At 37.2% G+C, this 16,150-nt stretch overlaps 3 protein-coding genes across 6 annotated transcripts; 1 reads left to right on the top strand and 2 right to left on the bottom strand.

Annotated features, from left to right (window-relative positions):
- Positions 1-317: 317 nt before the first annotated feature.
- Positions 318-10,497, top strand: LOC110377181 (phenylalanine--tRNA ligase beta subunit). Its single transcript, XM_021335887.3, has 12 exons — positions 318-488; positions 585-640; positions 1,112-1,266; positions 1,788-1,944; positions 2,313-2,489; positions 3,254-3,433; positions 3,874-4,049; positions 4,498-4,647; positions 6,579-6,711; positions 7,235-7,445; positions 9,174-9,326; positions 10,296-10,497. Exons 1-12 carry the CDS (start codon positions 431-433, stop codon positions 10,445-10,447), a joined length of 1,758 nt encoding a protein of 585 aa, XP_021191562.3. The 5' UTR covers positions 318-430; the 3' UTR covers positions 10,448-10,497.
- A 750-nt stretch (positions 10,498-11,247) lies between these two features.
- Positions 11,248-14,081, bottom strand: LOC110377176 (F-box/LRR-repeat protein fbxl-1). Of its 4 annotated transcripts, none has more exons than XM_049837273.2 (2): positions 13,804-14,081; positions 11,248-13,524 (listed from the first exon to the last, which is right to left on the bottom strand). In XM_049837273.2, the coding sequence occupies exon 2, from the start codon at positions 13,496-13,498 to the stop codon at positions 12,440-12,442; it is 1,059 nt and encodes a 352-aa protein (XP_049693230.1). In that variant the 5' UTR covers positions 13,499-13,524; positions 13,804-14,081; the 3' UTR covers positions 11,248-12,439. The 4 variants fall into 4 exon arrangements, with proteins under 4 accessions (XP_049693230.1, XP_021191558.1, XP_021191559.1 ...); XM_021335883.3 differs by having other exon boundaries at positions 11,248-13,527; positions 13,793-14,080; XM_021335884.3 differs by having other exon boundaries at positions 13,793-14,080.
- A 468-nt stretch (positions 14,082-14,549) lies between these two features.
- On the bottom strand, positions 14,550-15,796 carry LOC110377180 (mucin-22). The gene is made up of 2 exons (XM_021335886.3): positions 15,446-15,796; positions 14,550-15,361 (listed from the first exon to the last, which is right to left on the bottom strand). The coding sequence occupies exons 1-2, from the start codon at positions 15,577-15,579 to the stop codon at positions 14,554-14,556; spliced, it is 942 nt and encodes a 313-aa protein (XP_021191561.3). The 5' UTR covers positions 15,580-15,796; the 3' UTR covers positions 14,550-14,553.
- Between the last annotated feature and the right edge of the window lie 354 nt (positions 15,797-16,150).

Here is a 16,150-nt window from a genome sequence, read left to right as displayed (position 1 = left end):
CAAAAACAAATACGGTAGTGCCATACGTAATAATCTTCAATTCTACCATTTCGTCAAAAGAGAGGCGATGTGAAATAAAATAATAAATTTTTGAACGACAACGTTGACGACTGCAAGAATGATGATTTTGAACTGGATGATTTCGTGACGAGTTGTCATGTTTTCAAAAGTTTGTGATAGTTCAGTTCCTCAGTTTTATGTATCTCTAGCATAAAATTGTTGATGACCGTCACAAACACTGCAAAAAACATGTTGGGTGAAAAGGACAAAACATATTGTGCGATTTATTATTTTCAATTGGACGTATGCACTTCTGTCAGACAACACTGGACAACACTTCAGCCGACTTCAGCTGATAAATATTCAAAGAAAACGTGTAGGATTTCAACAAATTGTTTGAATTGAAAAAATCTATTATAAATTGAGAATAATGCCGACAATATCAGTTAAGCGCGACGCACTTTTTGCCGCTCTGGGCAGGACCTACAGTTAGTACCTTAAACAAGAGAACTTTTATGTTTAAAACCATTTCGAATGCAAATGCGAATGATGAATTAAAATAATATTAATATTTTATGTTTCAGCTGATGATGAGTTCCAAGACCTTTGTTTTGAGTTCGGTTTGGAGCTTGATGAAGTGGCAAGTACTTTTTTGTAGTATTTTATTATAACCTAGCCGTTCAATAATGTAGGTATGTTATCTGAACAGAAACTAAACTTAGATTTTTCATGGATTAATTATATAGATTGCTTTGATTGAATATACTGACTAAGATAAAGTGAAAGGACTGACTATACTAAAAATATATTTAAGAGGAAACATTTAATGTTTGTTGTTGCTCTAATGGCACCAAAACTACTGATCCTATGGTAAATATCTTTTACTGTTGGAAAGCTACATGAGTACGGGCTTATTATTAAAGAAGTTTTAGTATTAAGTCAATGTTTATATGATGCAAACAAAAATTCAACTAACAGATACTTTCTAGATCTTCCGTGTTAAAATTAATGACATAAAATGTCCCAAAGTAGTTACTATGATCTTGTAAATGAAACAAGCAACAACCCATTGAGTATTAGTAACACCTGCATTTGCAATAAATAATTTCAGACCACAGAGAAGCAAATGCTGATGAAGGAGCAAGGAGACCATGTTGGCGCGGGCGTGTCAGAGGAGATCCTGTATAGGATAGACATTCCTGCCAACAGATATGACCTGCTCTGTTTAGAAGGCCTTGTTGATGGTATCTTGGTTTTCCAAGGAAAGTAAGTGCACTTGTGTTAAGTTGCTCTTTGTATTATTCTTTATTTAGCAAGGTTTTGATCAAATAAATTATAGACATTAAAATGTAATTCAGTGGTTATCCGGGTACATGAGGGATAAATTAGTAGACATGTTCTGGCTGGTAAAGAAGAGTGATAATACATATTGCATCAACCCCAAAGAATTGGAGAACAGAGTAAGAAGTTGAAGAACAGTTTCTTGTACTCTGTCTTATGTCTTATGTCCCTTTGTACGCTTAAATCTTCAAACTACGCAACCGATTGTAATAGTGCGGAAATACTGTTATCCCATGTGAAGCCAGAGGCGGTCGCTAGTATCTTTATAAAAATTTAATGATGGTAAAAGCATTCTAACAAGATTCTTTTTGTTTGTATTTAACAAACATAAAGCAAAGCAACGTCGAAACAAATTCAAGGGTCATAGTTAGTCTCTTTTAAAGTCCAAACATGTTATAAATCAAATAATAATATTATTTGAACAAGGGCTTCACTAATGTTTCCAGGAAATCTCCACCACAGTTCAGTCTGAAGAAGTATGAAGACTGTCACTCCCTCCACTTGACACCAGCCACGGGACAGATCAGGCCGTATGCTGTGGCCGCTGTTCTCAAAGGCATCACATTCACCAAGGAGTCTTACGATAGCTTCATAGATCTGCAAGTGGGTAATACCTGAATGTCATTCCTGTAACACTATTCAATTATTTTAATTTCCAGAACTGCAAATATATATCACATAATCCATATGGATGTTTCTCCTCCCCTGCATCCGTAGGAAACTACTTCTCTCATCCTGATTAAAAGGAGGCTTAATGTGATTTTCATCAAAATTTCTTCTGTAGTTCTTTCATGCAACAACAATACTAATTCTTCAAAACTATCAGATTTATGGTTTTAGTGTGATGTATTTATCTTTGTTCTAATTTAAATCTAGACAAGACAATATTCATTTGTGCATAATTATAATATGCTTATAATATGGTCTGTCAAAAGTCTATCCAATTACAAGTAGAATGATTATTTTTCCAGGACAAGCTTCATCAGAACATATGCAGAAAGCGGACTCTGGTTGCCATCGGGACACATGACTTAGACACAATACAGGGCCCATTTGTGTATGATGCCTTACCACCAAATGAGATCAAGTTCAAGGCACTCAACCAACAGAAGGAAATGACTGCGCCAGAACTCATGGAACTGTACTCGGTAATGTTTGTACATACAAAATTAACAAAGAGATAAAATAAAGTCTCTAAACTTTACATTATACTTGCATCTCCAGAATGATTTACGATTGTTGTAGACTTAAAGATAATTACTGGGGAAAGGAACTTCCATGCATAGCAGCAGTGCCTAGCGGTGCAATTCTATCACTTACTGATTTTTTTTAAACCAATATTCCTTCAAATTAATCATTATTATACACCGTGACTTTTTAGTAGTCGTACAAAGGTGTTCCACTCAATCTATCCGATATAAAATACCACTAGACACGATTATTAATTTTATAGCCTTACTTAATTAAGATGATAGGTGCAAAGAAAAATACTGAAAAAAAAATGTTTTCGTATCAAACGGTAGAAAGTAGGTACCTTCCCAACGCGCCGCGCTCCATTGATACAAGCTTCGGGCAGCGCTCACAACAGGGTGTTCTTATAATCTACGTCATTCATCATAATAATGAATTAATTTTTATTTTTAAATTATTCAAATCTCATAATTTTTTTTTTTTTTATATGAACGTTAACTAGTCATTGGATACATGAAGTGGGGTGCCGTTGTAAGACGACTAAAAAGTCACGGTGTATGTATTCAACCTCTAATAGGAATCTCATTATGAAAAACATGATAAATCTAGAGATGCCCCAGACATATTTAGCTCCTTACTGTCTTATAATACCAGCAACATAGCATTTGATAACTTTACTACAAATGTTGAAGAGAAATAATAGTGTACAATTGGTTTCCAGACACATGCTCAATTGAAACAATACCTGGGCATCATTCGAGACAGCCCGGTGTACCCTGTGATCAAGGACAAGAATGGTGTAGTGCTGTCTATGCCACCCATCATCAACGGTGACCACTCCAAGATCACGCTCGACACGAAGAATGTCTTCATTGAGTGTACCGCTACGGATCTCACTAAGGTAAGTTTACTGCATATCTACACTAATATAATAAAGCTGAAGAGTTCGTTTGTTTGAACGCGCTAATCGCAGGAACTACTGGTCCAGTGTTAGATAGCACATTCATCGAGGAATGCTATAGGCTACTTTTTATCCAGGTGCGTGCAGAGGTTCGCACGGGATGCGGGTGAAACCGCTGGCAGAAGCTAGCGTAGTAGGCTATATCTGCGGACTGTCATTTAGACGTCTTTTGCTGTCGTTTTATGTTTTTACATGCTATCATACGCAAATTACTTAATTTAAATATAATATAATGGAATATGTACTTACTAACTAAACATAACTCTGATTTTGATTGCAATATGATCATTAAAATGGCTGATGATTCTCAGCCTATTTAAATACTTGTTTAACACCTTACGTGACATCCAACTACATTACAAACTTTTTCCGACTTCCAGGCAATAGTAGTCCTGGACACGATAGTGAGCATGTTCTCGAAGTACTGCAGCCGTCCGTACGAGGTGCAGCAGTGCAAGGTGTTCGCGCCGGACGGCACCTACGAGCTCTACCCCAAGATGAGGAGTCGCGAGGAAACCATCAGCGTGGAGAAGGCTAATAGATATATTGGTATCAGGTATGGAGGGATTTATTTGGGATATTTAACAGATTATTACGGATGGTGATTTTATAGCTGTGCGACTTTATAGACATTATACCGTTATAGCTTTCGGTCTTATCAAAAAGTGAAAGCCAAAAAACCTAATAATACCTACAATTAAAGGATTACTTTTACTAATGTATTTTAATCCATTTACCTCCGAATTTTACAAGTTCCAGTGCCTGAAGTAAGCAAACGATTATCCTGTACTAATGTGATAAAGGGGAAAATATTATAAAAATAGGTTTTTTCGTTTACTTCAAAGGCTCCGAAACTTACACTGTTGACAAAATCTTTCACTGTTGGGAAGCTCTAATATTCCCAAGTAAAATAAGCTATATTTTATCCGGATACTGGAAGAAGCCCTGGGCACGGGTGAAATACCATAGTACCTAATACTGATGTCTGTTATTCCGCCTTCCAGTGAGAGTGGCGACAATCTAGCAGCACTACTGTCGCGCATGTGCCTGTCCAGCACTGTGGTCGACGACTGTCTGCGCGTGAGAGTACCGCCTACAAGGCATGACGTCATACACGCCTGCGATCTGTATGAAGACATCGCTATTGCTTATGGGTGAGTTCCGAACATTTTAAGTTTGGTTATATGGTCAATGTATCTTGAATATGAAGTTAGTCGATTAGACCAGGGGCCCGATTCTCCTAAGTTAATAATGTCAAAATCGAATAGAAATTGAATCGCAATATGATCGCCAAAGCAGTTTTAACCATATCGGGCATTCTGCTACTAATATAAGACCAATCGTATTCCAACTACATTCGATTGGTTTGCGATTGGTCTGCTATTTTGGTGATTTTCGTCTATACGGTAGTTTGCTCTACAATCATTGCAATCGTAAATCATTTGCAGACAAAATGATTCATTATTGAATCATTGAATAAAGGATAAAAATTTTATATTTTATAGTTTATTTCAAAGAAAAAATAGCGGAATGGCACATACGCTTCAATCGTAATTGAGTCGGGATTGGATCGCAGTCCAACGGGAATCGTATGTCTCTTAAGTAAAATTAGGAGAATCGGGCCCCAGAATACAATTTTATTCAAATTCAAATTTTCAAATTCAAATTCAAATTTTCAAATTCAAAATCTTTATTGCGAACTAAGTGGTATAAAAGGATCTTATAACTAGGTACGTACTTAGGACTTAGTTGCCCGTTAAGGCATTGCAATTTATTAACATATATATACATTAACATTAGATTCCTATGTTACTACTTATAAATAAAACTAATTACTATTACAGAACTAAATTTAGTGAGATCATACTATATATGTAGGTAAATATATCTTAATTTGTAGTCTTATAATCTAGCTGAACATATCACATTATTTACATTACATTCATTTCTCATTATATTATTATTTATCTTCAAGAAACTCTTTTACAGAGTAATACGCTTTTTGGATAAGGAAATCTTTAAGTTTCCTTTTAAATATGGTAACAGATTTTAGGTTCTTAATTTCTGTGGGAAGTTTATTGTATATTTTAATACTCATACAAAAAATACTGTTACCGTATACTGCAGTGCAATGTGTCTTATTAGATAATGTATTTTGAAGTCTACTACTTTTTAGTGTGACGTATGAACTAATGTTGGATTTTACTAAAATGGAGGCCTCGTATATATAGAGAGAAGGAAGTGTTAATAATTTAAGGTTTATGAAATAGGGTTTACAGGAGTCGGTTTGGTGTATTCCACAGATTGATCTGATACACCTTTTCTGTGCCTTAAAAGCAGTTTCTCTTTCAGTTGAGTATCCCCAATAAAGTACTCCATAAGCTAGAGTGGATCCTACATATGCGTGGTAAGCACTTAGCAGTGCTGTTTGGTTGGAAACTTTTTTGAGCATATAGAGGGCATATGAAAATTGACTCAATTTGTTACAAACGTTATTTACGTGTGTTTTCCACGACATATTCGAATCTATGTGTATGCCTAAAAATTTTGTGCTGGTGACCTCAGATATAGCTTCATTATTATATTTAATAGATAGTGGGATTTGTTTTGTGTTTTTATTTTTGAAGTTCATGTAATGGGTTTTAGAAAGATTTATTTTTAGATTATTGATTGTAAGCCAATTTATTAATTTAGATAGGGATTCATTTATTTCTGATTCGTGATTTTTATTTTTATTATTTGTGAATAGAGCCGTGCTGTCGTCAGCAAATAGAACCATAGGGTGCGGAATAGCGTTAGGTAAATCATTGATATAAAGTTTTATTTCCAAAAGATCTACCGATAGCTTGTTGGTCTAGCTAGTACATACCTACATAGTCGTATAGCGCAATTGCTATGTAAGACTCTCTAATTCCATTCCAGAGTCGGGATTTTAGAAACTTTTACAAAGCAGCCCGGAGTCTGAAAGCCGGCGTCCCCGAATACAACTGAATAGCAGCAGTAGTCTGGAATAATACTATTTGACCTATTTAGCGAACATTTTTTTCTCCTCTGTGTTTTGCGAATGAATGTTATTTGTTTGCAGTTACAACCGCATCGAGCGTCGTCCGGCGCGAGTGGTGACGAGCGGTGGACAGGACCCCGGCAACAAGCTGACGGAGCAACTGCGCCAAGAGTGTGCACATGCCGGGTACACTGAGGCGCTTACTTTCACACTGGTCAGTATACCTATTATATTGTGGCAATAATTCTATAAAAAATTGTAAGGGTGCATCTACACGATGCAATTAGCTTGCGCATGTTTGGGCACATGCGCAGGTTAGCATTTTAAAAACGTGCGGGCCCAGTGACTCGCGCAAATACCAAAGCAAAATACCCGCCCGCGTGCTCTTGTCACTTGCGCATGTTAAAATGCTTCAGCTACATGCACCGTGTAGACGCACCCTAATAATAAGAGGTAAATGTCAAACAAAATTTTAACTGCAACGAACAGTTCGCAGACAATATCTCGAAAAGTACAAAAGCTTGCGCAACGTTCATGGGGTATATTCGTGTAACCCTAAGCATGAGGTACCTAGATTTTGCGGTTGACCAAATGTGTCGCGGTGGAGTTAGGAAGAAAAAAATTCTGACCCGACGTGCTGTTATAACAAAAAATAGGACCGCACACATCGAAATTGGTGCACCATTGTATAGAAATCCACCTGCTTTTTTTTTCAAACAATATCAAAACTTTTTCAGTGTTCACGAGATGACGTAGCCACCAAATTAGGCGTGAAGATAGAAGATGTACCGGCAGCTCATATCTCGAACCCCAAGACGTTGGAGTTCCAAGTGGTGCGGACACTGCTCCTCCCAGGGTTGCTGAAGACTCTTGCAGCTAATAAGAAGATGCCGCTGCCCTTGAAATTGTTTGAAATCAGCGATGTCGTGTTACAGGATAAAAGTGCTGGTGAGTATTGTGCTGTATACCATAGAAATGGACTACTTGAAATTCCTGCCAAATATGAGGGTTCAATTCCAGGCCAAGTATAAGTACTAATGGAACTTTATAAAGTTGTACTTACGGGTATCTTGAACCTCAATGAAGAAAGGAAACTGGACTAACCCGCATTTAGAAAGAATAGTGATGAACGTTAATTCCTTCTATGTATGAAAAGAATGAAAAGATATGTACTATAATAGATATCTAGTTGGTCTCCACAAGACCACAAAGTTTCCAGATACGAAAAGAACGATGATATATTGTTCTCTATATTCTATATGACGAACTGATTCTCTTATAATATACTAGCTGTTCCCCGCGGTTTCACCAACGTCCCGACAGATTTTTTTTATTAAATAAAAAGTATTCTATGTTCATTCTAGTACCACCAAGAATATGTAAGTTTCATGATGATCGGTTAGGTAGTTTTTGCGTGACAGCGTAGCAAACGGACTTTCGCATTTATAGATACTATTAGTAGGATAATCTGACCATTTTAAAGTTACCTACCCCTGAAAACATCAAATGTTGGATATGGTTCGAGTATTTACTTGATAGGTACCTACTCTGAAACTCGCAAGGGACTAGCGTACGAACATTGACCTATTTCCCTAATTCTTAGAATAATTGTGATAACAAAATTATTGTGCGGTTGACCCAATTTTACTCATCGCGCATTCGGTATTTTCGTATGTTTCCCAATGTGCCTGTTCCCAATTTGTATTACTTATATTTACCTAGTAGTATGATCATATGAAAATGCTATGAGTCAGCTTCTGGAAAAATAAACACATAGTTTTCAACTGTGACGGCAGATAACTACAATTCCTGTCAAATAATTTTGCTCCTCCGAAGTGCTATTTGACGCCTTATGTCTGTGCATTAGGTGTTGTTTTATTTATCCACTGAAATTATCAGGTACTGCAATACTAATTGACGAGAACTGTACCTACTGACGAACCCAGATAAAAAGCTATGCCGTAATAAACTACGCGAACTACTATCTTCATTCTCCTAATAAACAAATCACTTTCGCATTCTTAATATAAGCCAGTTATTATTATTATAATCTGTCCTGGATTACGGCGCAGTAGCGAATTGATATCATAATGTACTGAATCATAGCACGATTACCTACATCCATATCGAGTTTCATGTTGATAGGATGATTAAGGAAATCAGTACTACACACTGCTATGTGCGGCTAGAATTACAATGCTATTAAATTTATTAAGACCTCTAACACCCGCTTTATTACGAGTATTATTCTCGAGGAAAGACAGGAAATGATGACCTCCCGCTCTACGGCAGGTGGTATATGGGTGTCTCGCTATGCGGTTTAGGTAAATTAATTATTTCCAATGCTTCCTAAACAAATTAGTTTCCCTTCCATTTTTGTAATTTAGTCATTAGTCACAAGTTTTAATGTTTTTTGCTACTTTGATGAGGGTTAATAAAGTTTCGATGTGTGGATGCTTGCTTGTTACACATAGCTACTGAATAGCTTTTCTACAATTGGCAGTTATACGTATACCTACTTTATATATCGAACAATGTCAGAAAGATTTAAAGACTATTTCTTATCCGGATGAACTTCTTGACTCCACGGGGAATTGAAGTACTCGACACCTACTGTACTGTTGTCCCCAGCATTATTTATCATCCTCTAGTTACACCAACTTACTTTTGCCGCAGAAACGGGTGCCCGCAACGAGCGTCGGCTGTGCGCGGTGCACTGCGGGCGCGCCGCCGGCTTCCAGTTCGTGCACGGCCTGCTCGACCGCGTCATGGCCTTGCTGCGGGAACCCTGGCACAGGGATAATGGATACTGTCTGCAGCAGTGCGAAGGTCTGTACTTGTCATAGCCTTTTTTATCGTCCCAGTGCTGGGCACAGGCCCCCTATCACACGGAGAAGGATTGAGCATTAATCACCACGCTTGCTCAATGCGGGTTGGTGATTTCAGACTTTAAAGTCCAGGTTTCCTCAAGATCAAGGTCTTCCTTCACCTTTTTATCAGCCATTGGTGTCCAAGATATGCTATTGAAGGTATGTACTACATTTAATTGTGATTACCTGGTTACAAGCATCGCATCGGCGAGATTCTAAGGGCCTGCGTGAGCGAATCAACGCAAATTCAATTATGCACCGCGCCACCTTGTCAAAAACCAAAGCTTCCGTCCGCGTCGAGTTCGGTTATATCGCGTTTACGGCTTCCGTAGCAGACAGACAGAGTTACTTTCGCATTTATAATATTAGTAGGAATTACCGCGACGCGCCGCGCCTTTTTGCGTTCGCATTTAGATCGCTCACCGGCGGACCCACCGTACCTATGTTTTGCTAAAGAGCTCGTCTGAGTTGACGGTGTGGTGTTCGGGCATTATAAAAAGGATGTGACGTGCTAATTTTAATTCTACTTTAATATTGTTACCGTGTCTACATTATCATGATATTAATAATTGAAAAAGGAGTAAATGAAATAGAATAGAAGAATGGAACGGAATAGAAAAAAAAAGAAGTATATCAGACAGCTCCCGACAAAAATTCCGTACCTAAATACGAATTGAGTGCTGTGCAGTGTAATTCGACTAGGTCTATCGTAAGCATTAGGTACCTTTCTTTCATTTTCACAAAACACGGAATTATATGTACCAGGACCTCGAAAATATACAGAGGTGTCCCTGAAAAGGGCACTATATAAAACAACTTATATACCTAAAGAAGCAAATACATATTTATACAGGTATTAAAAACTATTCTGTATTTGCTGGATGATAAATGTGAAATCTAGTTTGAACTTTACTGTTATATTCCCCAGACCCCGCGTATTTCCCGGGGCGGTGTGCGGCAGTGCTGCTGCGAGGAAAGCCCATCGGCAAGGTGGGCGTGCTGAGCCCCGCGGTGCTGGCCGCCTTCGAGCTCACCAACCCATGCGCCGCGCTCGAGATCAACATACAACCCTTCGTTTGAACACATTGTTAACTCATATTTTATTTAATAAATATTAAATTAATGTTAAATATCTTTTTATTTATTTAAATATCTCAGTGGCGTGCACTTGGAGAGGCCTATGTCCAGCAGTGGACTGCGATAGGCTGATGATGATGATGATGATCTTTTTATTTAATACTATCTTCTCTCGGGACATGTACAGATGGAAATACTTTCCGCACCGGAATAAAAACACACGTTATTCTGATATTTCATCCAGATCTGTTCAACCGTTTGCGCTCAGCGCTATAAAGAAGTCACAAAGTTACGACTTCAGACACAAGTGTGATGCTCGACTGATCTTTGATTTTTCTCATGGACTGTGAAATAAGATTAGAGGGCTTATCTTTTATTGGTGCAATAAAAACTAAGTAGCTACGACATTGCTTGATACTTTTGTTTTCCGGCTGAAAGCATTTTTGTTAAGAAGTTCTACCCTATCTCTGTAATTTACAGTGTCTGTCGAATTAATAGGCAATCGTTGTTATAAAAAGATTGATCGGATTAGTTATCACATCCATTCTTATCATCGGCACTATTGATACCTGCGCTGTGCTGTTCACGATAGTATCGCTGGCCATTAACTCACGCAATTAATTAACAACTCATTTAGCCTGGAGGCCAGGTAATTATGACTAAGCCTGATTATCTCTTGATCACAATTATAACGCAGCATTTTTTCATCCGTTCGCTCGCCACTGATTTCGCTACCACGCCACTAACTTAATTTATTATGAGGTGGTGACAATGCTTTCCAAGAAAAAAAGAAACAAGACAAGCTGTTCAAAATATAATTTATTATTCGTAAAATAAAACAGCACAAACAAAATTAACTATTAAAAAAAATCACATTTCAAATAAGTAGAGAAAATAATATAAAATTAATTTGCAAAATTATCAACCAATTCACATTGAATTTATAGGCTAAAAATGACACTAGAACAGTTTTATAATTAATACATAAAATACTTTACGGAAAATAGATCATAAATACCAGTAGGTACCTAATTTATTCTAATACTAATGTACCTATATACTAATATATATTCGATCGTGTCACTCATGTATTCACAATTTTTAAATAATACCGTTTCAAATACAGCAGAGTACAATATTAATACCTCCTCACGTAAAAACAATTTAATTTATAAAGGAGTGAGGAAATAGAAACGGTTTATCTATTTAGCAGCTAAGCAGATTTTTCTCTACTAATATAAAACTTCTGTTTAGCTTTTACTGGGACATTAAAATTCTTATAAATTGCGAAATTTCGAGAAATATTCGCTGTCTGTTGAAGGAATCTTGAATACAGTCGTAACTGTTAAGGCACTTCATAATGTAATTGACTATGATTCCTGAACAGAAACGCGGAAAATAACATGTTTGTCTCATATGTACATGATATGTGACTATCATTCTGTCAATCAATACAGTACTTATTGTGTGCTCAGACATTTGGTGCACAATTTCCAATTAGGCACATATTTCAATTGCAACTTACTGTGAATAAACAGTTGCCATTTTTGTAAATTGATTCAGACGATACAATAATAACTTGTTCGTTAATTGAGGTTTGTAGTTCATAGCTGATTTTAAGTACCTTAAAATCACCCAGCAGCTATAACTCTAATACGAATGAATATGTCTACTATGTAGATGTTTCTAAAAGTTATGTAATACTTGTTCTTATTGAAATACTGAAGGTTGATTAAAAAATTGGTAGCAGGTAGATTCATACAACAAAACAACCTACAGACTTATCATTATTTTTAATCTATGTGACAATTAGGGTAATTTAATATTATTTACAATTTTCAATATTTTTATTGTAACATGTATTAAAAATGTAATCAATAATATCTCATTGAGAAATCATTTATGTTATTGTCACAGTGCATGTGAACACTGAAATAAATATTAAATGTAAGTTGGACGGATACCTAAGCTGCCATCAGTGTAATCACAACTATTTCAATCCAGTAATAACTGTATTTTAAACATTTTCTCTAACTCTGACCTGTGGAAGTTGGGATCAGTGATGAAGGGGCACAGGTAGAAAGACAGCTCTTTGAGGCTGGGAGCACTTGTTTTTATAGCCTTTGCAATCTGCATAGTCACATGTAAACAACGCGAGAGACTTAAGTAAGTCAAATTTTGAAATTTATTATTTGTAAAATATGCGAGTAGAGCACTTGTTGAAAAGTATCCATGGCGTAATTTTAATGAGTGTAAATTTTTTAGTCTGTACAAGTGCAGCAAACTTGAATCAAAAAGTGTTTTACATGTCATAATGTGTAATACTTGTAACACCTTACAGTTTGATATGTTGCGCATGATATCATCATTCAGAGTATCTCCATATATGTGTAAAGCTCTTAGAGTAGACTGTTTGGTTCTCAGAAGAGATTCAAGAAAATCTGCTGGAATATTCTTCATTTTCTCCATATTAATACTGACTAAATGGGTGCACTGCAACATGTTGTACAAGCTATCATGTGTTAGGGCAAAATTGGACAAAATTAGAGTCTCAAGGTTTTTCAATTTATCAAAAGGCAAGTGATAGACAAAATTACCATTTGCATTCCCAGTATTTTGTACTATGAGTGAGTTACGAAAACTCAAAAATTTTAGGTTTGGCCAGCTACCTAGATCATCAAAGATACAACTATCAACTTGAGATATACTTATTTCTAGATGAGTCAGATTAGGACAATAGCTTATTAAGGAAGCCCTCACGTGAGAATACAACTTGAAATACTGTAGTTTAACATTTTTCACATACTTGGCGACAAAAGGCACAATGTTTTCACTTATCCTCACATAGTTCTTCATACATACTATGAGGCGCGTGTTGTCCCACACACATGGAGTTAGGCAAAGTTGTTGCCATCTCATACAAACTTTAGAAACTGCCAATAGTGACTCAAAATCTACCATTGAAAATATGTAAATAAGTATTTCATTAGGTAGGTCATTTATGGCGAGAGTGTTTGGGTATAGCTGAGCACCTGTCACGTCGAGGTGCACCATGGCGAGCAGCGGAGCGCGGCCCCGCACTTCTGGAAACATGCGACGTACTGTGTATGGTCACCACTAACACTTATTTTATCACACAAGTCTGCAGACACCACATGTTCACTAGTCCCAGCTTAGCTACTCTAACATCATTTAAATTGCCTATTAATATATATAAAACAGGACAAAGAATTTTAATTAACCCAGTAAGGTCATGAACCTTGAACAACCGTAATAAGTATTGGAAAAATCAACTTTAGATACACAAATAAAATGATAATACAATTGTGAAGTAATACATATAATTACCTCAGGTTTACCTTGCTTCCTATTCGAGAAAATTGTAATGTTTGCTTTGGTAGAAACATAACTTATGTAAATTTTAGATCAAGACGCACACACTACATCCACATAGTAAAATACTCATCAAAAAACTAATACTCAGCATTTAGGCTCAAAGCGTTCATTCCAAAGAGTGATACAATAGTTTAAAAATCAATTTTTAAAGAAATATTATAAATAACTTTCATCTTTGATGCTATTTTTGTATGACGTTATGACGTTTGCACAGACGTTTTTTTGTGAGCTTTTGACGTTTGACTGACTGTTGGTGCGTTTAGTTACTCACGTCGTATAAAAATTTAATGATAATAAATTCCATGTTATGATAATCTAATGATTATTGTTGTAATAATTGGAGTTAACCCGAAAGATTTCAACGGACTACTTAAACATAAAGTACTAGGGGAAAGTTTTTTTTCCCAAGCATTAGTTTATTAGCAGTAATTCTAAATCAGCCTTGCCTATTCCCAACGGTAGACGGGCTTACAGTCCCATTAGAAAAACAACGACATTTTCCTCATATTGTTATCGATTTCTTACATACCTAGCCCCTCAGAGCCTAGCCCTCTATCCTTCCTTATAGAGGTCTTTCAAGAGTTTAAATTATACTTCAGATGATAATAATAATATAAAAAAAAAACTATTTATAAGATGTTTGTAAACCGTTTATATTTACACTAACTTAAATTAATAATTCTATATTATAATGTTGTTATTTGTTTTCCTGATTAAAAGAAAGACGGGGGTAAATAAGTCGATGCAGGTGTCGACACAGTTCCCGTATTAGTTCTAGACGGCGGTATGTAACCTGGTTGTGGTGACGCTGCTGGCCCGGAGTTATACCCCGGAGAAGGTGCCGGAGAAGGTCCCGACGAAGTGTTTGGTGGCAAGTAAGATTGACTTGGCACTGAAACTGTTCCACCTGTGTTTGTTTGAGTTTTTGTAGATGTTGAAGTAACTGTTTGGCCTGATGTTGCTGTATTTGTAGTCACCGAAGGTGGTAGATATGTATCAGATGGAGTTCCCACAGATCCGGTTTGCACGGAAGTTGTAGTCCCACCGGTGGTGACTTGACCTGATCCAGAAGTGACCGAAACACCTCCTATGCTTACACTACCCCCAGTTGTGGTACTTCCACTTGTACCTGCACCTGTTGGTGGCAAATATTTAGGAGCATTTGTCGAGACCTCTAAAGAGCCCTGAAGTGTCGGGGAAAGAGTGGGCGAAGGTGCGTTGTAACCGTAACCTGAAGCAGCGTTACCGGAGGAGCCAGCATTAGTGGCAGTTTGAGTGCCGGTTACTGTAGTTTGCGATCCAGTACTGGTAACCTGAGAGCCTGTGCTAGTCTGGGCTCCGGTGGATGACGTGCCATAATTATATCCGGCGTTACCAGTAGATGAGGACTTGTAACTGTATCCACCAGCAGTGCCTGCTGGAGCGGCGGTCGCAGCGGTGGTCCCCGCAGTTTTTCCTATGTTGACGGTGTCGCCACCGGCCGGCACGGGGTACGCGTAAAACATTTGCTGCGTCAGCGTCCTGTCAACATTCGGTGCTTGAGTTGGTGCAGGTGTAGACTTCTGCGGCAAGTCAAATGATACACTCGGCTTGTCGTACACGTACCCGTCTTGTCGTCTTACTCGAACGCGCAGGCTTTCTTCCACGAAGTCACTTGCAGTTTGGATGGGCACTGTGGCAATACATTTGAATAACAAAGTGGGAAGCAGAAAATAAAGATACTTTAGTTTTATAAGCATCTTGTGTTTGAAGTTAAACAGGTAGACCGTAAGAGACAATTTTAGCTTTGCCTACTTGTATTTATAACTGTTCAGTGGAAGTCACGAGAACTTCGGTTACCTATGTTACAAAATCCGTCTTCAGTTAACCCTTAAATGACGTTGTTGTTTTTGTCAAATAAAATAATAGAGATCACCGAAATGGTCTGGTAAGTGACGGGACTGCGAGAGGTATTTAAATAGAAATTAGATAATTATCAGCTTTTTCAGGGCAGACTTTTTCAAGTCATTAACTTAGAACTTACTTGGAGCTTAACAGTGCGTTAGCAGTAGAAGATCATGAAGGATCTAAATTGATTTGGTTGGTCGGCTTCCAGGCTACCCAGGTACAGCTGTATATTTGTGTCATTACTTATCTTTTTCTGAAAGTTACCTAGTTCTTAAAGAAATAAAGTAATCTAGGTGGTTCCAGACAATTCATACCAAGGTTTGAACTGTGCAGGGTTATTTCCGTAACCCACTATTATGTGGTTTTGTTAAATTACAGAAATGCAAATTAAAGTAAGTATATTTTCTTCGTGTCTAATATCAT

The sequence above is a fragment of the Helicoverpa armigera genome, chromosome 14 (genome assembly GCF_030705265.1).
Source record: "Helicoverpa armigera isolate CAAS_96S chromosome 14, ASM3070526v1, whole genome shotgun sequence".
Lineage (NCBI taxonomy): Eukaryota > Metazoa > Arthropoda > Insecta > Lepidoptera > Noctuidae > Helicoverpa > Helicoverpa armigera.
This window is presented reverse-complemented; position numbering and strand designations above follow the sequence as displayed.

Bases quoted from the DNA above. Each gene is read 5' to 3' on its own strand.
- LOC110377181 (XM_021335887.3), top strand. From the start codon at position 431: ATGCCGACAATATCAGTTAAGCGCGACGCACTTTTTGCCGCTCTGGGC. The intron at 641-1,111 runs GCAAGTACTTTT...AAATAATTTCAG, and splicing joins GTTTGGAGCTTGATGAAGTG to ACCACAGAGAAGCAAATGCT. The intron at 7,446-9,173 runs GTGAGTATTGTG...CTTTTGCCGCAG, and splicing joins GTTACAGGATAAAAGTGCTG to AAACGGGTGCCCGCAACGAG.
- LOC110377180 (XM_021335886.3), bottom strand. From the start codon at position 15,579: ATGCTTATAAAACTAAAGTATCTTTATTTTCTGCTTCCCACTTTGTTA. The intron at 15,362-15,445 runs GTACGTGTACGA...GAATGTTGACAG, and splicing joins CGAGTAAGACGACAAGACGG to GACGCTGACGCAGCAAATGT.
- LOC110377176 (XM_049837273.2), bottom strand. From the start codon at position 13,498: ATGGTGCACCTCGACGTGACAGGTGCTCAGCTATACCCAAACACTCTC.